Source organism: Ambystoma mexicanum, chromosome 2q (assembly GCF_040938575.1).
Source record: "Ambystoma mexicanum isolate Mex_15411 chromosome 2q, UKY_AmexF1_1, whole genome shotgun sequence".
Classification (NCBI taxonomy): domain Eukaryota; kingdom Metazoa; phylum Chordata; class Amphibia; order Caudata; family Ambystomatidae; genus Ambystoma; species Ambystoma mexicanum.
Window position 1 is genome coordinate 372,533,109 of NC_090924.1, and position 23,567 is coordinate 372,556,675.

Consider the following 23,567-nt stretch of genomic DNA (forward strand, 5'->3'; position numbering starts at 1 on the left):
AGAATCATTTAAACTAATTATTTAAAACATTTTCATTGTGAAACAACACCCTTCCTCCATCCCAAAGTTCCTCTTATTTGTTTTGGGTTCCATTGGTACGCTTGGTCGCTCCTGCATATTCATTGGAAATGTGCACACCTGTCTAATTGAAAAATATATCAGCACCCACTGGTGTATACTATGTTCTCAACAACAGTGGAGCTTCAAAAAGGAAACCTGAATAGTAAGGAAGGCTGCTGTAAGAGCAGGCACAGGCAGGTGGCCCAGTTTAAAACTAAAATTGTGTAGCCCACCCTCACTTTAAAGTGTTCTTGGGGCAGTGCTCAATTTATGGGGGTGTTTGCCAGGGTTCAGCCCTGGCACTTATTTCTGAGCCTCTGCACTCATATTGATTATGATGTGGTGTTTTGGCAACTTTATTATTGTAAATGCCAGTCTCATAATAAACACATATAGAATCAGAGCAAAATGTAAATGATGATTGTGTTTAAAGACACATTTAAACATTTGTCTCATGGCAAGACACAATGAGTATATTATTTTATGTGTATGTTGATTGGTATTTGTAAATCACACATCTGCAGTAGTGACATCCGTCAACCACAATTAGCTGGTGGCAGGTGCAGCTTTAACCCCATACATGTTGACAGCAAGGGGAGCAGCTGGTTGTGGATGCAGCATTGGGCAGGGAGCCGCTCATCCTGACCTGTCATGGGCGTGTTAGAAAATATTTGAGCCCTGGCCCTTTTACAAATTAAGCACTGTCTCTGCGTTACCATGCACCCCACTCAGACTGTTTGGGGGCATTGACCCCTTTTTGGGCTACCTCTTATGGACCTAATGCTCGAGGGGCCAGCAGAGTGACTTGATGAACATACGCTTCTTCTGTTGGCTGGTCTGTCTGGACTGTGCCATTTTATGGACTTCCAGCATGCTACCGTGCTTTAAAGAGCTGGAAAGAAGCCGCCAGGCAGCACGTTGGTTCTGAATAGGCATCAGAGCAAAGACACAAGCATTCACATTCATGAACCTCACAGATATGATTTTATATTTTGCCCAACCATAAACATGATACATAAACACACATAAATTGAACAGAGACATGATAGCCATAATTAGAATACTATTAATAATAATAATAATAATAACAATAATACACATAATAATGTTATGTTTGTGTATAGTGTTTTATGTCAAACGCCTCCCTCTTCAAAGCACTGCAGCAATGCCTGCTATTGTTGCTTCAATTAAAGGTTCTTAATTTAGCGGCCTATTAGGATGTAGGGCTGAGTCAGCCAGGATGGGATTGGAAGTTGTGAAGTGCAGGCTGGCCCCTTGTCAAGTGGGAGTGCATAACTTGGGAGCTATCTATGCCACAGGTACACACTTCACATAATCACTGATACAGAGTACACAAATAGACATATACATCCCCACACACTTTGCAATAATACATACACTCAACACACACAAACATTTCAAACAGATATGCACTGCACTGAGGCAACCAGACCCATGAACTACAAATACATTAGTACCTGGCGATGGTCAATTAGAATGTAACAAGCATTCTGATTGGCCCTCGCCGAAGCATTACCCGGCCCGGAATCCCTCGCAAGTACGTGTCTGTGTTTGTTCCAGGCGGGGGCGTGGCAGCCCCTTAGCCAATGAGGAGGCTCGAAATGGGGAAATCCCCGCTCTGAGCCTCCCTAAGGCTGGAGGCTGCCTTCGTTCCCCACCGGGGACTCAGGTATGTTTTTTTTTCATCCACCCTCCTCTCCTTCAAACTATCCCCTCCCTGCACCCCAACCCCACTTACCTTCTTTTTTCAGGAGCGAACACGCTGGGAACACTTCTGTTCCCAGCGCCCGCTCCCGTTGGCAGCCATGGAAAGGGAAAATGGACTATGTTTTCCCTTTTCCAGTGACAATTTTATTTGACTTTTCTTTTTATTTCTGTTACGTTTCGCAACAAAAATAAATGTTATTAGTACCCCGGTCTAACGGGCCAGGATACTAATGGCAACAAGCCCCTCGAACGAGGCCCTGTAACTATGGGCCCCGGGGGCATTACCTGGGGCGGTATTGGCCGCCGTCTTGGAGCTTATTGCCACATAAACAACTACTCAGGAACAAACAATACATGCATAAATCAAACAGCGCCAAGACACTCCTTGAATATAAAGATATCATCAAACATATAAAGGAAGTATATGCCGAAATAATGCATGTGAGCACACAATTCCATACTTATGCTAACCTAAACACTGCACAGAAAAAGTCACACCACACAACCATATACAGATTCCCTGCATGCACGCACCATCCCTGCAAACATAAATCCATATACATATTAGACACACTCCACACAAAGGTGCAAACATTCATATACAGTAGAGTCACCCATACATATATACTGCATATATTCAAAAAATGGTCCAGGTCCATACAATCACAACACAGATAATCAGACACACATACTTGCCAAATACATAGACTGTGCATAGGAACACATATACCTAAGAATATAAAACAAGCATTGGCAAAGCCAACAGTTTGACATTTTGAGTAGGCATGAAAACTGCCTAAGCAGTATTAACTGGCCATTGGTGGTAGCAGGTGCTAAATGATGCGAGTAGTTGTGCATCTAATAGCAGTGCCTGGCAAATGCCTAATACTTATATGTGAGCAAAGACTGTTGGCTTTGCTAATGCTAGTTTTTATCAGGACTATAGTGAAAGACATACATAGAGCGTATACAGTGAGTTGGTTAAGGCATTTTTATTACACAAGTAGCACGTTTAAAGCTCCAATTAAGTCATTAACTCTCAGAAGAATGCTTTGAAAAAATACTGGCAATCACTCCAAGTGCATAGATTGATGGAAAAGCCTGATTAAAGAGAGCTCAAAGAGATCCCATGAGGAGGTGTTTTGGGCAGGGAGGGGCAGGAATTGGCTGTGGGTGGCCATAGGGATGAACATAGCCATGAGAAGTCAGTGGGTGGGCAAATAACCAAACAACACCTACAAGCTGTGTGTCCCTCCTCATATGCCATTGCTCCCTATATGTACTTTAGTGCAATCGTTCTGGCTTATAGGTGGTGCAAGTGCTACCTAATAGCCCAAACAAAAAATTAACTCAACCATTGTACGAACGCACCTAGACACCTATATATTGACTTACTGTATACAATAAACAATGCAAACTAACTCATACACACCAACAAAGACCACTTTTTTTGCATACTATATAAATGAGCACACGTAAACTGCACATGGAATCATAAACTGTACAGCCGCACCATTCACAAACCAGGCCTTGGCCACACAAATGAACTGCTCATAGACCAATTGAACAAATGCCGACATATTGCCAAAACTCACAAGCAATGAACATGTAAGCACAACGTGCAAGGACATACCTCAAGCAGGGCAACATGTGCACTGCACTAAGACACTTGCACTGCATAGTGTACGATACACATTACCTAGACACACATTGCGAACAGACATGTCTGGTGTGCACAAAGCCATTCACTGGACACAGACACATGTTTCATTGGTTCCATGTCATTTCACTGACCCCCTTTTTTCCGGCGGGTGTTTTGCTGCAGGAGTTTTGCCGAAAAATGGCATCGAAATTGTTTTTTGAACCAAACCACCCTTGTTTTTTTATTTACATCCCCACTCCCCCCCCCTCCCAAAACATTTATTTATCCTTTCCTACCATCCCACCCAAAAAATGTTTATGGGAATTTTCGGCAAAACGCCCGCTGCAAAACACCTGTCGGAAAGGCGGGTGTCGGCAAAAGGACGCGACACCGTTCATGTATGCACACACATGCACACACTGTTTAGTGACTCACACTGCACTAAAGTATGCATGTGCAGCGAAATGTCAAACAGCACATGCACAGGCATGCTTGTGTCTACTTAGTTATGGTTTTATAGGCAGAACACTAATCTAAATGGGCGGTGGCAAACTCTGCAGCATTAGTCACAATAATGCCCATATATACCATCCACATAAAGCAACACAAAGAGAAAACACAAAGAAAAGGACATTCTTTTCTCCTCCAGAAAACAGGATGGTTTTGAATTGCTCTATGGCAGGAGATGTGGATTCGAGCCTGAGCGACTGGAAGAGAATTCTGGGATGTAGGGACATAGTAGCCTACTTCCGGTGTAGGCGTTTTTTCCTACGTAGACTTTGCGCTTTCCATTCTTAGTACATCAGCACTGGCAGTTGCACGTGATCTGCTAGCGATCCGCAGCGTATTGGCCTCCCCAGGTTCACAGCCTAGTAGACTATACAGGCACCCGTCAAAAGGATGCGAGATTTCACTGGAAGCCATTGAGGCACCATTCAAAGAGGGGAGACATGTCTGCGGTTCTGCATTCCCACTACCCACCTTGCTGCTGCATGAAACACTGCTTTTTGGGGCAACAATACAGTGTTGGAGTTTGCCTCCCCCAAATGGCACACACTGTATATAAGCACAGACGGACACAGACTGCAATGAAAAAAAGCTCTGCAGTCACATGCAGGGAACATAGAAACATGCATGAAACACATATGTATGCACCACCCAACGAACCTGGTGTACACATGCATACAAAGTATAAACAGACATACAGTGCATGAAGCAACACTGAACATAACAACTGTTTTAAGGTAAATATAGTCGTTACACAAAAGGTGCACAGAGACTGAGTTATTTATTTATCTATCTATTTATTTATTTATTTATTTGTTTGTTTATAAGGCGCCGAAAGCCCGCAAGCATCGGGGCACCACATGAAGACAGTGGCCCTCATTCCGAGTAGGGCGGTAAAGGATACCGGGCACCAGTAAGGAGACCGGTGCCAGTAATCCCTTACCGCCCTACTACAAGGTCCCTTAGCAGGTCCCTTCCTTAACGCCTGGTCTGACCAGGTGTCAAGGACGGTACCCGTTAAGGGACCTGGGCGCAAATAACGGGCTTGGCATACGCCGGCCCGTTATTTGCACCCTCCCCATTCCCTTTGAGCCCTATGGGGGCTCAAATGGGAATGGGGAATGGTTTGGTGAATGGGGACTTGCCGGTCCTGCCAAGGTCAGACTGGACCGGTAAGGCCCCATTTCACCAACCCGGACACGGTACCGTTATTGGTGGTAGTCATGGCGCAAATAGCGCCATGACTACCACCAACCTCGTAATGAGGGCCAGTCACTCACACAAAACACATAGGGCCTCATTAAACGGTAGGCGGTAAACCATGGCGCTATTAGCACCATGGTTCATGCCGGTAATTTACCAGTACCGCCTTGGAGGAAAGGGGAATTACCGCCCTATTCCAAGGTTGGGAAGGCAGTAATTCCTCCTTCCTCCATTGCCCTTCCCCATTCCCATTTTTGCCCCATAGGGCATAATGGGAATGGGGAAGGCGCTAATTACGGTACCGCAAATTGCGGTACCGTAATTAGCACCCCGGTCCCTTTGCGGGTTCGTTTTTTAACACCTGCTAAAAGCAGGCGTTAATGTACCAACCTGCAAAGGGACCTCGTAGTAAGGTGGTAAGGGTTTACCGGTACCGGTAGAATACTGGTACAACCCTTATCGCCTACCCTGTAATGAGGCCCATAGACTAACAGGTACAAAAGCCACAAGACGCTTGACACATGCCCATGTACTAAACACATGATGAAATGAAGTGCACAGACACACACCACACATGCCATGATGTGCACAAAAACTTCATAAACACATGCACCACAAAAACACATTCGACCTACATTCAACGAAACACACTAACGAAACACACTGCATACAGACGGATATACACATATTCACATAAGCTCACACATACACAACCACTGCACATACACAACATTCAGAAATCAATGCCTTACACACACACACATTTAGTATCCTTAACTCTATGTATGTACATCTTTCCAGACAGATATGTTCACAGGTGGACATACATCTGTTACTTGTTCCCACTGGGAGTTAGTGTGTGTCTGTCTGAGCACACCTTGGTGCGTGTCTTGTTCAGTCCATGCTTGTTTGTATGTGAATTGTTCGTTTCTTTTTGGGCATGCAAATCTGCATATGTGTCTGTGTGCATGCATTCGTGTTTGGGCATCTGTGAAATGTCAGTGTCTGTCTACATCTGTGCACATGTGTTTTCTTATACATACCTATCAGCGTGTGCATGTGTTACATGTGTCTCTGTAATACATGGATGTACAGCATGTGTGATATATGCATGCAGTGTGCTTGTGCCTTAGGGTGTGTGCGTAGAGCACACAAAAGAGAGAGAAAGAGGGAAAGTTAGAGAGGCAGGGAGCGGGAGAGAGGGAAAGGTAGAGAGAGAGAGAAAGGGAGAGAGAGAGAGAGAGAGAGAATGATAGAGAGAGAGACAGAAAGAGAGAGGGAGAAAGAGAAAGGGAGAGATAGAGAGGGAGAAAGAGAGAGGGAGAGAGAGAATGATAGAGAGAGAGAGAGAGAGAGAGAGAGAGAGAGAGAAAGGGAGAGAGAGAATGAGAGAGACAGAAAGAGAGAGGGAGAAAGAGAAAGGGAGAGATAGAGAGGGAGAAAGAGAGAGGGGGAGAGAAAATGAGAGAGAGAAAGAGAGAGAGAGAAAGGGAGAGAGAGAGGGAGAATGAGAGAGGGGCAGATAGAGGTATATAAAGGGAGAGATAGATAGATAGATAGATAGATAGATAGATTGATAGAGAGAGAGAGAGAGAGAGAGAGAGAGAGAGAGAGAGAGAGAGAAAGGGAGAGAGAGAGGGAGAATGAGAGAGGGGCAGATAGAGGTATATAAAGGGAGAGATAGATAGATAGATAGATAGATAGATAGATAGAGAGAGAGAGAGAGAGAGAGAGAGAGAGAGAGAGAGAGGGGGAGAGATAATAAATCCAAGTTGCCTGTCCTTGTGCACTCTGCCATCCTATGTGGTTTTGCTGCAGGAGTTGTGTATGCATGCCGGCCCACTAAACTGCAGGCCAAGCCTTGTACATCTTTAATGCAAATGATCCCCCAGTGAAGCCCACCAAACACTCTGCCGTGGTTTGGCAGTCCCCTATATCCTGGGCAACTCTCCTCGTTCTTATATGTCTTTACATGCTTGTAAACCAATAAGCCGCCAATAGTGTTGCTGAGTGCCCTTAGTACAGTGCTTCCTCTTGTGTGCTTCTGGTAGAATGCACTCTGAACACCACACACATTGCATGCACAATGAGCCAGAGTGATAACTACTTTGATAGTCTTAAGGTTGTCCAGGAATGTTGTCCATAGGCCATGTGCAGCAGTTATGTCCCGAATGATGGTGTGCTTTGTGAGGTGAAATCGGTGGCTTGTGTTGTTGCATCGGGCCAGGCTTGGACTGACTAATAGGGAAATGACTGAAGTCCAGGCCCAACATGCTAGTGTGGGTCCCTTTTTTGACTAACGTGTTTCAATGCCTTTACTATCCAGCTGGTATTTCTGCCCAGTGTTACTGAATAAATATTCTTTCAAATGCAAAACTTGCAACACAACAACTCCCCTTTGGATACTCCTCAAATGGTCTCACAGAATAGGAACGAATTGACATTCATGACTTTGGGACACTTTTTATTTTGTGCCCGAGGCAATTTGTATGCCACAGTCTGACCCTGATTAGGGCTAGTAGTGGTGTGTGGCACCTGCAAGACATTAGGTGACACTGTACACGAGAAGTACATAGGTGGCAGTGTGCTTGGCACCCACAGGACTGTTTGCACATTGGGGACACTGCCTTTCTTCACTTGTAGCACTAACATAATAACAGATGAAACATAGAAACTCTGTAGGGCCGACCTGGTCCTTGCTCATTGTAATGGATTTAGTATGAGTTGAAAGGTTGGTGCTAGGCAAAGCACAGCACACACTAACGTGGCACCCTCATGCATTTAGCAACGAATTGTACGATGTTACACAACCGAATGCCCCATACAAGTGGTATTTACTCACTCACACTTGAATAGACTGAGAGGGACCAAAACATTCCCACAAAGTTACTAGCAACGCCCAAGACCTGCCATGTGGCACTGCACCGGGTCATCACTGACAACACACTCATTTTAAAGGGGTGGTGGGGGTTTGGACTAGCCCATGCAGTAGTCTTCAAACTGTGGGGCTGGCCCCCCTATGGGGGCTCAGAGGATGCCCAGGGTTGTAAAGGGGTTACAGTGGCTGAGTTTATAGGTGGAAACCAGTTATAGTTTCTGAGGCAAGGGGTGCCACAAAACAATACTTGCACTTAAGGGGGCTAAGTACGAAAAGGTGTGAATAGCACTGAGGCAAAGCTGGAAGGTCTCTACCGAGATGTCACTGAGGGACAGTTTACTGGGCCACTTTCAAGGCTTAGTACATGGGAGCGTGGGCCATTGTAAACAATGACACTGCCCCCCGTCTGCTTTAAAATGCGCAATTTCGCAAAAACGTTCCCAAAATTGTGCACCCAGGTATTAGAGAAACCATTTTTTGGGAAAAGTCAGGAATCGCGTTTTGTGAATATGGGCTAATCATGTGTGGGGGTCCTTAACTATTTCGTGTCTCGTTCCATCCCTGCCGCTGGGAGAGCTGCTTCCAAGCATCCGAGCAGATCCAGGTTTCATGGGGAAACCTGTTGCTTAAGCTCCACGCCTGAGAAGTGCACGAGCCGTGGCCCGTCCAAGTGGCCCCCACATTCCTCCTCTCTGCAGCTTGTGCAAATTCCCACTTTCTAGATAGCACGTAATACTGATGCACGGCTTCTGGGCACTTCTTAGAATGGCAAGGAGTGGAAGGGCGAGCCAACCGGTGCACACACCGGCTGACCAGGATGCCCCTCTCTCCTTGCGGGCTGAGGGGTCGGTGGACGCACTGCTGCTGGAAACACACGTGTCCATGTGGCTGGTAGGCAGCGCTGTGAATTCACTAGGCCAGTCTAAGTCCCACGGCCTGCAGGGGCGTCCATTACGCTCCTCCTGTCCTGAGACATTTCGCAATCTGTACAATACCCACACCCACTAAGTGCTGATTCTCATCCTTTGAGGTTTTGGGGGAGTTGTGTGCCTTAATTAGGTGTACACTTAAGATTTGCTCGACAGGTGGGACTGCGATGAGTTCATTGAATGAATAATGTATGGTATTTATGTGGCAGACCAATACCGAGAGGGGTTTCTAGGCACTATCCACCAAATTTCATGCAGGAAGAAAATGATCTTGAGCAGAGACCCGAAGAATGAAAGAGCGTTTGCTCAACCGATTAGCTGCTTCCACTGCGAGGCATCACCCCACTTCCCCCCACTCTGGAAACCAACCTAAGGATGGAGAGAGCAGGACCAGCTGACTGATGCTGCTGAGAGCTCGCCCCAGGACACGCTGCTCCTCTTCTCCGGAAGGATAGACTGGTGCTGAGAATGACTGCGTTTGCAAGCGAGACAGGGCTTGGCCTTTGCCTGACTCTTGGGTGATTGATTGTGGCATGTATAACGCGCTCCGAATCGAATCTAGGCGCTGATGACATACTATGATGAACAACCAGTGTAGCGATATCCCAGCAGCAGAAACAAGATCGCATGTGCATTAGCCCGAAATTATGGGAAATGCCACATTCTGTATCCTCTGGATTTTGGCCATGTGGGATAACCACAGACTCCCAAAATAGAGCGTCAGTTCAATCCTGTCTGGAGTAAAGGCTGCCGATGCCACTGCACTCTTATGCTTCAGAGCAATCCGATGTATACATTGAAAAAGGAACTGTTTGCAAAGGAGATTAGCTTTCAGAGACAGGGTTAGCCACCACCCCCCACAAATCTGCAGCAGGAGTACACCTGGTGTCTGCACTCCCCCCCCTTGACCCCCTCCACTCACTCTCTGGGCCTCTAGAATGCCCAGTTATTTGATTGATATAATCATCATATGAATCCCATGATGATGGCTACCAACACCTGGACTGGATCTCCCACACCACACCACACCACGACCCTTCCCACAGATCTGTATCTATCGCGTCTGTTCCCTCTAATAAAGGTGATGGTGTGGGCCCTCATGATGAGCAAACCCTTCCTCCTTGCGACCCTTAACCTCTCCTGCTCTGAAGGTGAGGTCCCTTCCCTGCTGTCCTAATGTGCAACCTCAGATCAGCTGACATGATTGAAGCCTCTTGATTGCACTCTCTTTGGCTAGCACAACCTTTCCAGGCATACCCAAGTAACACCTCAGCACCATCAACTCATTCCTTTCACCACCTAGGCACTCCCCCTTGGTACTGAAGACCAGTTCCTAAACACGAGACTGGGATTCAAACATGTGTTGCTATGCGTTGTCATGCTTGCAAGCCAAGTGCGTTGCCCCTGACCTATCCTCCCAGCCAGGGGCGCCGAGTACGGGGGCCTTCGGGACCCGGGACCCCCACCCCAGCAGAATGAAGTCGGGGCTGAGCCCCCTCCCCCCGGGCCGGAGAGAAGAGACGCAGTATGGATGGCCCTTTGTTCCATCCATACTGTGTCTCTCTCTGGCGGGCCGGGTAAAAGCCGGGGAAAAACGATGTTTAGAAATTGTGGGACAGATGCAAAGCAAGAGGCTCCTGCTTTGCATCTGTCCCTCAATTTCTAAAATCGTTTTGGGTTGGGTATACTTCTACATCTGTGTACCGGGGTGCACAGATGTAGAGGTACACCCAACCCAAAACGATTTTTAGAAATGGAGGCACAGATGCAAAACAAGTCTGTCCCTCAATTTCTAAAAATCGTTTTGGGTTGGGTGTATTTGCACATCTGTGCACCCCTCTTGGCAAGAGGGGTTTACAGATGTAGAGGTACACCCAACTCAGAAGGATTTTTAGAAATGGAGGCACAGATGCAAAGCATGTCTGTCCCTCAATTTCAAAAAATCGTTTTGGGTTGGGTGTATTTGTACATCTGTGCACCCCTGTTGGCAAAAGGGGTGCACAGATGTAGAGGTACACCCAACCCAAAACGATTTTTAGAAATGGAGGCACAAATGCAAAACATGTCTATCCAACAATTTCTAAAAATCGTTTTGGGTTTGGTGTATTTGTACATCTGTGCACCCCTCTTGGCAAGAGGGGTGAACAGATGTAGAGGTACACCCAACCCAGAAGGATTTTTATAAATGGAGGTGCAGATGCAAAGCGAGGGATGGGGCAGGGTGCAGGGGCAGGGAGAGGGCAAATGAGACTGTTTGCATGTCTCTGAGTGTGCACGTGGTGAGGGGGAATGCTATGGGCGGGCAGCGGATGCGTATGAGCCAGCACTTTCTAGTAGAGCTGCAATATTTGAAATGGGGCAATGCTGGTACTCAGTTAGCTCGCTATACTCTTGATGGGATAGAACTGCTGTAACAGGGCTTCTATAATTGTTGAATGTTCTCAGCGATAATACTATGCTTTTGTTGAGGCAATGCTCATTTTAGTGGGGCTGCTATACTTTTGATGGGACAACATCAGCACTTCTCAGTTGAGCTGCTACACTCTTATTGACAAGGCCCCAGCACTTCTCAACAGATGTATTTCTTTTTATTTTAATTGGTTATTTATAATGCATGTACTACCCAGAGGTTTCTAAGGGCGGACTCAGGGAGCGAACCTGTGTTGCGCGGACTGAGGGAGCGAACCTGTGTTGCGCGGACCGAGGGAGTGAACCTGTGCTGCACGGACCGAGGGATCGAACCTGTGTTGCTCTGTGTCGCCTTGCTTCCAAGGCCGGCACGTTGCCCCTGAGCTATCCTTCCGATACTCCAAAGATCTGAAGTACATTTAATGATACAGAATCAGAACTATTGAGCAAGTCTGTCATCATCAGAATAGCTCAACACTGTCGTGGTTATACAAGAGCTCATATATTTAAAGGGATGGAATTACCCAGAATGTAGCAGCACTATTCAAAAACCCAAAGTTCTTAAGCATAGTTAATGTGAAAATACTACACTTCTCATCGTTGGGACAGTACTGCCACTTCTCACAGAGGCTCTGCACCTTTTAATGGGCAGCACTGATCCAGCCTACTGCTCACATTCTCAGAATTGTCATTTCTCAGCAGGACTGCAACACTATACCATTGTGTTCTGTATGTTGAGTGCTTCTTCACCGCCAATGTTGACTCATAGGTCTCCCCCAGTGTCTAAATAGTAGATCTGTCTACATTCAATTGGTATCAGGCATGTCCGGAGCTGCCTGCTGTCCATAAACTGCCGCTCAGGATGTTTGGAGCCGTGATGGGGCAAGGGATAGAAGGCTGCTTCTGGAGTGGCCATGGGGAAAAATGAGCCTGATCCCACATATAGGGGGTTGTTACCCCTTTATATCTCCTGAATGAAAGAATTTGCTCTCTTAAACACAGGATATCACCCCTGCACACACATTGAATGAATATGGTATGGATCTATAAATCGAGAAAACTGGAGTGACAATTCAGAGTGTTTTAACAGAAATATAATTGTCTTCCCAGATGGGAGACTGACTCAATTAATATACATGGGGTCACTGAGATGACCAAGAGTGAAACTGTACATTCAGTTGTGAGATTACCAGCAACGGTTGATACTATGCTCCAAGGAGTGAGGTGCCCACTCAATATATCACACTGTTTATACGTGTGAGACCCATCCTGAAAGCTTGCCCAAAGAGCCTTGGCCAGAGTTTCACTCTGAAGAAGTGAGCATGTGATCCGGGGCCTGCAGCCCACACACACGTAGGGGATTCCCTTGCTCCCACTTGCGAGATTTGCACCAAATTAGTGAGATTGTGCTCCAAGGCAGGAGGCACACGCACAGTCTTTGCTCTGACGTTTGACAGACCAGGATGGGACGGCATTTTGTTCTCCCATCCTAGTTGTGTTGCTCTGCCTTTTGAGGGCTACTACAACCTCAATGATTATAGAGGGGTGGAGTAGGGGCAGTGATGGCCTACTGGAATGCAACTCGAAGGCTTAAATCTCCTTACTTGACTTTAGTATATGCAGTACATGCTAGCCAATGTTTCCACTGTTCTGCGCTGTGCACGCCTCCACTCCCCCACGCTGTTGCACCAAGTTGGCGACTACATGCAAATTTGCGGTCCTATAACTGCCAGTGATGTCACTTCCTGTATTTGGGCCCCCCCCCCGGGAAATTCATAAGTCGGCTCCCCTGCTCAACGATCACACGTGTATACTGGAAAAAGGAAGCTGAAGGTACAGCATGGAAGCTGAGAGGCGGTTGTGGCTGCAAAGCAGGAACTGGGGTTGGCCACAGACCGGACAAGGCTGAAGTGGGTTTGTGGGTGGTTAGCTGGTGACTCTATTTCATGAGCTCAATATAATGTTTATTTTTTTTTTTAGCAATGCAATAGCTTTTTTAAAAAAATAAACCTTCATATGTTAAGTGTCTGCATGTTTGTCCTCCTCCCGTTTGTATCCATGTATGTTCAAATGTTCTTTTGGCTTGCTTCAATTTCTTAAGATCGAGATCGTAGCATGCTGCTTCCCGGTACGGAATGGGGTACGTGCTTGTCGATTGAGGAGTGAAACGACTCTGAATACCTTTTGGCGGGGGATGGGGGCTCTTCGGGGAAGTAAGAATATCCACCACGTCTTCTAGAAGCGCAGATTTTTAAAACATCTGGCTCTTAAAATAGCTTAGACTGCAGCTCTTAACACATCTACCAAACAGAGCCAGGGAGAGCAATCATGGGAGTTGTAGTACAAAACCTCTAGAGAGTCATGGGTTGCAGACCCTTGTACTATTGGAAGCAGGATTCCCTCCGATAGTGTGATTTAAGATCTGGCTGTGGCCTTCTTCGCGGTTGAGGAGCTGCTAAGGAATTAAACACTCAACTTCACAAGAGAAACGAACAAGAACAAGGTCAGGGCGAATAGAGAAGTCAGCTGCTCCACCTTGAAGGTTCCATGTAATAATGTCCCCTCCAAAATATCGCTGTGCAAAAAAGTAGCTGAAAAATTGCTGTTTTTTTGTGGGGACATTATTACATGGAACATGCAGGGGACACCCCAGCAACCCCCACTGTCCCATGTCCTATATATATGGTCACACATATAATGTAGCCACAACCACTCACCAGGCGACATTATATATGGCGACCATATATATTCTGATATTATTACCTGATAACACCTTGAATTGATGGCACTGGAATTTGCCACGTTAAGTGTGTGCGCCCTTTAATGTGGGTGGGATCCGGAGTATGCAGCCACATCCTAGGGCCAGTAATGAGTCATGGAAAGGGTTAGCTAAAAATCTCCCCTCCCCCAAACTCATTAGGAACTTCATCCACGACCCCCACTCCCCCAACACACACACACATGCCCCCATCCTCCTCATCCACGATGACTGAAGGGAGGGACTCAAAGTGCTCTATTAACGCCAGTCTGCATTCATCTTGCCACTGAGGCACTAGGCAATTAAGGCTCAGGTGTGAGAAATTAGTGTGGAGGTTTTCTGAACGTGGGAATGTTCATATAATAACGGAACACGCAAGGCACGCCCTCTATGAGATGGGTTGAGACCACCAAACTCAATTCACTCATTTAGCACAACCATGACCCGTTAAGGTCGCAAAAGACCCCGTGAAGCGAAGGGGTGAGAGGGGCTGCTACACAGGGTCAGCAAGAGCAGGGACTCCCTCCCACTGCTGCCGAGTTCGAGAGCGTGCAATGAGAACATACGAAGAAAAGCAAACACGAGGCAGAGACAGGGACGGGGAAAGGGAAAAGGGAGAGAGTAACGGACGGAAAGGAAAGTAGGCATGGGAAGAGAAAGGGGGAGAGTGTAGGCAGAGAAAGGGTGAGAGAGTCTGAGACGGGGACGGCGAGTGAAAGATGGGGGGCACGGAGAGAAAGACAGAGCAAGAAAAAGAGAGAGCAGCAGAGGGAGGACCAGAAAGGGAGACATGGGAAGAGAAAGAGGGGGAGTGCAGGGAGAGAAAGGCCGAGGGAGTCTGAGACGGGGACTGGAGAGTGAAAGATGGGGGGACGGAGAGAAAAACAGAACAAGAGAAAGGTACAGAGGGAGAGAGAGGGAGAGCGAGAGACGGAAAGGAAGGAAGCAATGTGAAGAGAAAGGGAGAGAGTGTAGGCAGAGAAAGGGTGAGAGAGTCTGAGACAGGGATTGGCGAGTGAAAGATGGGGAGACGGAGAGAAAAACAGAGCAAGAGAGAGCGGCAGAGGGAGGACCAGAAAGGGAGACATGGGAAGAGAAAGAGGGGGAGTGCAGGGAGAGAAAGGGTGAGAGAGTCTGAGACGGGGACTGGAGAGTGAAAGATGGGGGGACGGAGAGAAAAACAGAACAAGAGAAAGGTACAGAGGGAGAGAGAGGGAGAGCGAGAGACGGAAAGGAAGGAAGCAATGTGAAGAGAAAGGGAGAGAGTGTAGGCAGAGAAAGGGTGAGAGAGTCTGAGACAGGGATTGGCGAGTGAAAGATGGGGAGACGGAGCGAAAGACAGAGCAAGAGAGAGCGGCAGAGGGAGGACCAGAAAGGGAGACATGGGAAGACAAAGAGGGGGAGTGCAGGGAGAGAAAGGGTGAGTGAGTCTGAGACGAGGACTGGAGAGTGAAAGATGGGGAGACGGAGAGAAAGACAGAACAAGAGAAAGAGACAGAGCGAGACAGAGGGAGAGCGAGAGACGGAAAGGAAGGAAGCCATGTGAAGAGAAAGGGAGAGAGTGTAGGCAGAGAAAGGGTGAGAGAGTCTGAGACAGGGATTGGCGAGTGAAAGATGGGGAGACGGAGAGAAAGACAGAGCAAGAGAAAGAGACAGAGCGAGACAGAGGGAGAGCGAGAGACGGAAATGAAGGAAGCCATGTGAAGAGAAAGGGAGAGAGTGTAGGGAGAGAAAAGGTGAGAGAGTCTGAGACAGGGACTGGCGAGTGAAAGATGGGGAGGCGGGGAGAAAGACAGAAAAAGAGAAAGAGACAGAGCGAGACAGATGGAGAGCGGGAGACGGAAAGGAAGGAAGCCATGTGAAGAGAAAGGGAGAGAGTGTAGGCAGAGAAAGGGTGAGAGAGTCTGAGACAGGGATTGGCGAGTGAAAGATGGGGAGACGGAGAGAAAGACAGAGCAAGAGAAAGAGACAGAGCGAGACAGAGGGAGGACCAGAAAGGGAGACATGCGAAGAGAAAAATACGACAGTGGAGAGGAAGGGAGAAGGGGAGGTTATGAGACAGGCGAGAGTGCGCGCATCAGACGGAGAGTCCAAGGGATGCACCCATAGAGTGCTAGAGCGCATGTTAGATGGACAGCGAGATAGTCAACCAGTGAGACGCCGAGAGAGTTACACGAAGAGAAACATCCAAGTGCACGTACACAGTGACCAGCAATAGAAAGGAGAGAGCGAGAGAGTAAGGGAGAGAAGGAGTCTGAGAGAGAGAGAAACAAGCGAGAGCAAGAGAAAGAGAGTGAGGAGGCAGGCAGAAAGCGAGAGAGAGCGAGCACGAAATGAGACATCGGAAGAGTAAAGCGGGGCGGAGAGAGGAAAAAGGGAGCGAGGCAGAGTCTGAGACAGACTCCCAGGAGGACCGAGAGTGAGACATAGCGAGAGAGAAAGCCAAACACGGAAATACAATCAGAAACGTGCCATAGAAGAAGGAATGTGGTGGCCAACGAGAGAAAGGAAGAGAGCGCGCATGAAACCGAAAGGGACTCCAAGAGAGAGAAGAGAAGGGGAGACAGAAGACGTGAATTCGAGGGAGGGGAACTAGAAGGAACGAGCATTGGGGAAGAAGAAATGGAGGCGTAAGAGACGAGTACAGAGGGACAGTGACAGAGGTCAAAATAGAGGGACAATGATACAGACAGACCCAAATGAAGAGACAGAGGTTAGAGGGAGTGAGATGGGGGGAGAGGGGGTCTCTGGGCTCACGCTACATTAGTCTGCCCAGGTCTCTTCCTTCTCTGACCCCGGATTCTACAGCTCTCTTCTGTCTCCACGCCTCCCCGGCACCCTCGCATGCTGGCATCAGCATCACCCCTCTCCCCCTGCCGGGGCACCACGTGTCAGCCCAGGCACACATTCCGATGTGGCTTCCTCTCAGACCCCACGAGACCGTCCCCAGCTGCTCACACCGCTGGCCCCCACTACCCAGAATCCTTACTTTCAAATGCTATGTAGAGGCTCTGGCTAGACCACTTTAAAGAGAAGAGGAGGCTCTCAATTGGTGCCAGAGGAACGGTGCCTGCAAAGAGGTGCTCCACAGCGGGCGGAATAGTCACACAATCAGTAAAGGAATTAAAGAGCACACATGGCGACCGCGGCATTATCAGAGCAAAGACACTGCTGAAGAGTAAGTAAAGTGTGTCTAGTTACACCAGGCAGAGACATGTGTGAACTGGACCAGCTGGTGGTCCTGGTTTAAATCATTACCCTTTGAACTCTTCCACCCTACTGCTCCCCCACGGCCTCAGTGCCAACTCATTCCTTGACTCACAGCAGCACTCCCCGTTGGCTTTGGACAACGATCCCAGATGAACCCATCCTTCACAACCTCGCAAACCCAAATTGTTCTGCGACTACCTGAGGATACCCTCTACTAATTGCCCTCAACGTGTTCTGAGACTACTTCAGAAGTCAACACACTTGAATGATAATCCCAATATCCAGATATTGCCTTAGACTACCTGAAACAGTAACCCTAAAAGGTTTCACACTTCAAATATAATCACACTATCCAGAGATTGCTTTAGGCTACCTGAAGCAGTAACCCCAAAAGGTTTGATACTTGAATGATAATCCCAATATCCAGAGATTGCCTTAGGCTACCTGAAGCAGTAACCCCAAAAGGTTTGATACTTGAATGATAATCCCAATATCCAGAGATTGCCTTAGGCTACCTGAAGCAGTAACCCCAAAAGGTTTGATACTTGAATGATAATCCCAATATCCAGAGATTGCCTTAGGCTACCTGAAGCAGTAACCCCAAAAAGGTTTCACTCTTCAAATATAATCCCACTATCCAGAGATTGCTTTAGGCTACCTGAAGCAGTAACCCCACAAGGTTTCACTCTTTAATGATAATCACAATATCCAGAGATTGCCTTAGGCTACCTGAAGCAGTAACCCAAAAGGTTTCACACTTCAATGATAATCCCAATATCCAGAGATTGCCTTAGGCTACCTGAAGCAGTAACCCCAAAAGGTTTCATACTTCAATGATAATCCCAATATCCAGAGATTGCCTTAGGCTACCTGAAGCAGTAACCCCAAAAGGTTTCATACTTGAATGATAATCCCAATATCCAGAGATTGCCTTAGGCTACCTGAAGCAGTAACCCCAAAAAGGTTTCACTCTTCAAATATAATCCCACTATCCAGAGATTGCTTTAGGCTACCTGAAGCAGTAACCCCACAATGTTTCACTCTTTAATGATAATCACAATATCCAGAGATTGCCTTAGGCTACCTGAAGCAATAACCCCCAAAAGGTTTCACACTTCAATGATAATCCCAATATCCAGAGATTGCCTTAGGCTACTTGAAGCAGTAACCCCAAAAGGTTTCACACTTCAATGATAATCACAACTTCCAGATATTGCGTTAGGCTACCTGAAGCAGTAACCCCAAAAGGTTTTACTCCCAATATCCAGAGATTGTCTTAGGCTACCTGAAGCAATAACCCCCAAAGATTTTGAGACTACCTCAGGAAAAACTTCAACGATAACTCCAATATCCTGAGACTACTTTAGGCCACACTTAAACAATAGCCTCACAATATAGTAAATTGCCTACTGACCACACTCAAGTCATAAACCCAAAGCCTTCTCAGACTACTTTAGGTCATTGTCCCATGATAACTCCAATATTTTTGGAGAGAACTCCAGAATACAATCCAAAGTTAATATCTAAATATTCCTGGATGACTTTGAAATATGGTCCACGGATAGTCGGGCTATTTGTTTAAGCGACTTCTGTGTCTATTCATGATCAGCACTCCATGAATTTAGTGACCTCCAGTTCGGCAAGGCGGAATTTTCTAGTCACCAAAGACAATTTCTTAAACCTCATTGAGGGCACATATGAATATGGCAAGTAGATCATCTGTATACCTAAAACTGGCACCCCCGTGCTCCTGATAGTCTCTTCTCACTCCTTTGTGTAGACCTTGGTGATAAAGACCACACAGGATAAGGCTCAAAGGACATTTAACGCTGCCCCCAAACCCGTTAACACATACTGAAACACGGTGGGTGGTAACCCCAGAGTAGCTCCTGTGATAGCTGTATAAAACATTAGCACGACTTCACATACCTGTACCAGTCCAACCCTTTGTCGAAATTCCGATCGAAGAAATGGGGCTCGGTCCCCATGGCCCTGACATCCGGGTGCACCCGAATAAACTCCAGCACTGCTCGCGTCCCTCCTTTCTTTACCCCAACAATGATGGCTTGGGGCAGCCGCTTGCTCCCGAATTTAGGCAACCCACTGTCATTGCTGTACTTTGGCTCCTGTCCCATGGCTCTTGGGGTGGTCGGAGCAATGCTGTCTTTTCCACTGAGGCTCTCCCCCCCTTTTCTTTGCAGCGAGGAGGGTCTCACCTCCTGCGCTGGAGCTGAGCTCACTGTTAGAGGGGGTAGATCTTTGGCCAGTCCAGCGAGGGTGCAGGAGGAGGGCTTCTGGAGAAGTTTCTTGTTGCCCAAGTTCCGGATCGGGAGGCAGTTGCGGTCCTCGTAAGCCGGTCCCTCCATGATGTGGTCACAGCAGAAGATGAGGCTGTAGCACAGGTAGGTGCAGGACAGGGAGAGGGTGAAGATGAAGAGGAACCTCCTGGTTAGCCGCTGAGGAGCTGAGCCGACTCTGCTAGTGAGAGATCTATATGCCATGTCGCCATGGGGAGACAGGATGCATCTTCCTTCCTTCGTTCTGGGCAGGGCGGTTCAGACATGGGTGGCCCATGTGTGGCTCAGGCAGGAATTCTATGAGGGTCAGACTCGGGTGTATACTGAACAGCTTTTGGGCGGTTTCAACCTTGAAGCAGAGGAAGAACAGATACATTTGTCAAGCGGGAGAGAAAAACTGGCCTAGCGCTGCCACTTGACGCACACAGATCACCAGGTGTCATCATGATTCCCTCTGGGTTCACCAATTAAGGGTGTCTGATTCTAAAGAGTTGATCTGCACCCGAGTGCTAGGGCTGGACACAATCGTCATAAATTCCTTTCACTCGCTGTTCCCAGAATATTTAAATGATGGGGTAAAGGATTGGCTGTTGCTTGCTTGGAATCAGACGCCCCATCTCATCATTAACACAGTTTCCCCTCTGTCAAGTTTGGAACTCTTTGTGTCTTTTGAAATGTTTGGCTTTGTGGCAATCTTTGACGTAGGCGCAAATGGAAACCAGTAGGAGCCTCCAAGCCAGTGGACACATTCACACGCCTCATGTGCTGTGTTCGGATCTGGGGTTGGTTTTATCCTCCCTGCAGATCTTTAGCCCCAACACAGGCTTGGTTCTTGCCCACCCGTGATCCTAACCTAAGCTCACCTCTATAGATCCATTCCTTGCCCTGGTCTGAGCACGTCGGACACTGCCCGGGTGTTGCATCTCCAGCCGGGGCATGAACTTGTGTGCTTGTCCAAGTTTCCAGTTTGCAGACTACATATATTCCTTCCTCAGCACCGGGGTCACGTTCGGCCGAACTTTGCACCCTAGCTTTGGCCTCCCGTCAGGTCCCTTCTAAAGATGGAATTTGCACGTCCTCCAGTTCTGTCTCAGTTCTGGCAGGTCCTCACGCCGCCACCACAATTGCCTTCTGAGCGGTTTCCCTCTCTGGCCAATCCGTTGCCATCTACTCTCTGGCGGGCAGGGCTCTCTTTGCCCATTGTGCTTAACCCTCTTCAGTGCCACTGTGCCACCTCTGCAACGGGCTTCCTCTGGGGGCTGCCACTACACACTTGCAGCTCCAGATCTGAGGTTAAGTTTTCATTTTCAAACTCTTGTCTCTAAGCCTAGGCTCACTTGTGATGGCCCACACTTGGTTCATCATCACGAAACCTGGTTCTGTTAGTCCTGAGTCGGATCTGATGGGCCCGTGTCAGCTCGGTTCTGCTAGTTTACAGCCTGTCAGTCAGGATTGGTTCTGAAAGCCCAGAAGTTGTTCCAGGTCGCCCAAACTTCGATCTGCTCTTAGGATTGAAGCCAATGGTCTAGGAGAGGGGTTTTCTTGGCTCGGGTTGGGTTGTGGTCCTCCGCTGTGGTCTATGAGCTAGACCTGCTTCTCCTTGTCCAGGAGCTGGTTCTGATGGTCCAAGAGAGGAAAAAAGAGTGTCTCGAGGGTTTTATTGCCGATAATGGAGTCAAGTATTTTGCCAGCCTCCTGCATACCAAAATGTATGATCTTCGGCAAATCGTATCTTCTCTATGCCTCACGTCCCCAAAACACTGAAAAGACTCTGAACACAATTGCTGTGTAAAGAAAAATAATATGTGCATTCGTAAGCCGCGTTTTATATACTGTCGTCTAGCTGGCTTCTGTGGTGCTGGAAACAGCCCTACCGGTCCAGGTGTTGTGCGTATGGCACCAGGCAGTGCATGCTCGTGCCATTGGATCTCTCAATCAAGACTTGTTTCTGCTGTCCCACGCTCTCCTCACTCCCGGGATGTGCTGCCTCTCCGGCTGTGTGTCTGCACCCGGAAGTCCCCTCTGGTCCTCAGTTCTGTCGCAGGCTGGTTCTGTCCGGGCGGTGGTCCTCTAGCCCCCCTGGAGGTGTTAGTGCAGGCTGAGCTGTCTCCACCTGCAGGAGCCGCCTGACGCCAAATGGAAGCCGGCAAAGCTGGGCGCTGAAGGAGCAGGTCCACCCCTCCCTCTGCTCTCCGGCATCCCTCCCCTGCCCGATCCGACTCCCCGCCCCTACGCCCTCCTTCAGCACCAGGGACAGCGGCTCCGAGAGCCGAAGGGGGGAGCAACGTGCAGGGCACCTGCGGGACCGAGAGGGGGAGCGGGGCACTGGAACTGGTGGAAGAAGGAGGCAGGGTGAACGAGGAGGGAGCCGAGTCTGGGGAGGGGAAGGAGGGGGCAATAAAGGAGGGAGCGAGAGGTGGAGAAACAGAAAAAAACAGGTATATGCGACACACAGGAAAGAAGAGGGCAGGGTGAAGAGGGAGAAAAAGTAGAGAGGGAGGAAGACGAGAAGGGGCGAGTGAAATATAGGAGAGGGGGCCAGCTAGAGAGAGGACCTAGGGCAGAATGCAGAGGAGGAGAGGAAAGCAGCAGGAGGGACACGGGCAAAGAGTCTGGCACAGAGAGAAGTGCCAGGCGCATCAAGGGAGGGAATGGAAACTGCTGTCAGTGAGGAGAGACGAGGGAGAAGAGGAGGCGAGAGCCGGCAAGTAGAGGTAGACCAGTGAGACAGGCACAGCCCACAGAGCGCTGGATACAGGGGGCAGCTGGTGGGCAGAAAAAGTAGAGCGGGGGGCGGGAGGGTGCGGGAGGGCTATTGGGCGGAGAGGGCGAGGAGGATGGTAGAGGAGGGAACACTTAATTGGTAAGGGTGAAGAGAGTAAGGGAGGGATGTAGAAAGAGGAGTGAAAACAAGGCAGAGATGCCCGAGCCCACGACAGTGGGTCGAGGGAGAGGAAATGAGTAGAACGGGTGCAAGTGGGAAGACTGGTATTTGAGAAGAGCAAGGAGTAGAGGAAAGAGGCGGAGGAATGCACACAGTGAACAGCAGAACAGCAAGAGAGAATGCAGAGTAGAACGATGAGGACGGTGGGTAAGGCACGGGACTATGGAGAGCGCAGGTGATGGAAGCCGGCCATTTGCGGAAATGGCGGGGTAAATGGGCGCCGGGCAGGTAGGAGAGTTAGGGGGAGGAGAGAGGGTGAATGAGGGACATAAACGGAGAGGAGAACGAGTGGGGAAGTAGCAGGGGGGAGAGGAGGGGAGAGAAGAAGTGGAGAAAAGAGGGAGAGGAAAGGAAGAAAGGGAAGAGGAGTGGCGAGAGAGAAAGAGAGAGAAAGAGGGAGAGACAGAGAACCAGCGGGGGCGATCTTGGGGTAGGAGACATGCAGACACGCCGAAGAGGGTGATGACGGAAGACTGCACTTTCCGAGAGAAGCAAAGCACCGCACGCTGATACGCTCGGGAACCCTCGATGCAGGCACGAGGCGGGAGTGCGACGCGCGGCCCAGTGCACTGGCGGGGAACGCCAGCGGCCAGGGAAGGAACCCAGGGAGACAGGTGTCCAACCAATACGGCTTCCAACGGGAGGGCCCTAGTGGGAACCCGGCAATGGTCCCAGCGCGGCTCCCATCCCGAAAACAAGTAGGGAGAACTGCCCTCTCCATGTATTCTGGAAGCGCATTCCCCTCCCCCCCTGTGAGAAGTGCGCGGACGCATTCCACGATGCTGTGAACGTGAGGCAACTTTCACTTCTACCAGTGAACCGACATTCCGCCTGGAACATGAGCTGGGGGGCAAACCCGACTCCTCACAGCGGGATTTGGGGCTGGGTGTTTCTCCAACAAACATGTTTTGTTAAACAATGTGTCAACATAATGAATTTCACGTCACATTTGCTAACAAAAATAGAAGAAACACAACATAGGATTTACAAATGTAGGTTGGA

The 23,567-nt window shown here is 48.5% G+C and overlaps 1 protein-coding gene across 1 annotated transcript in view; it reads right to left on the minus strand.

The window, feature by feature from the left end:
- The window catches only part of HS3ST2 (heparan sulfate-glucosamine 3-sulfotransferase 2), a 321,234-nt gene extending 298,526 nt beyond the window's left edge, over positions 1-22,708 (minus strand). The window contains exon 1 of the mRNA XM_069647406.1: positions 19,254-22,708. Within this exon, the coding sequence (XP_069503507.1) occupies positions 19,254-19,825 (572 nt within the window). The 5' untranslated portion in view covers positions 19,826-22,708. The remainder of the gene's footprint in view (positions 1-19,253) is intronic.
- Between the last annotated feature and the right edge of the window lie 859 nt (positions 22,709-23,567).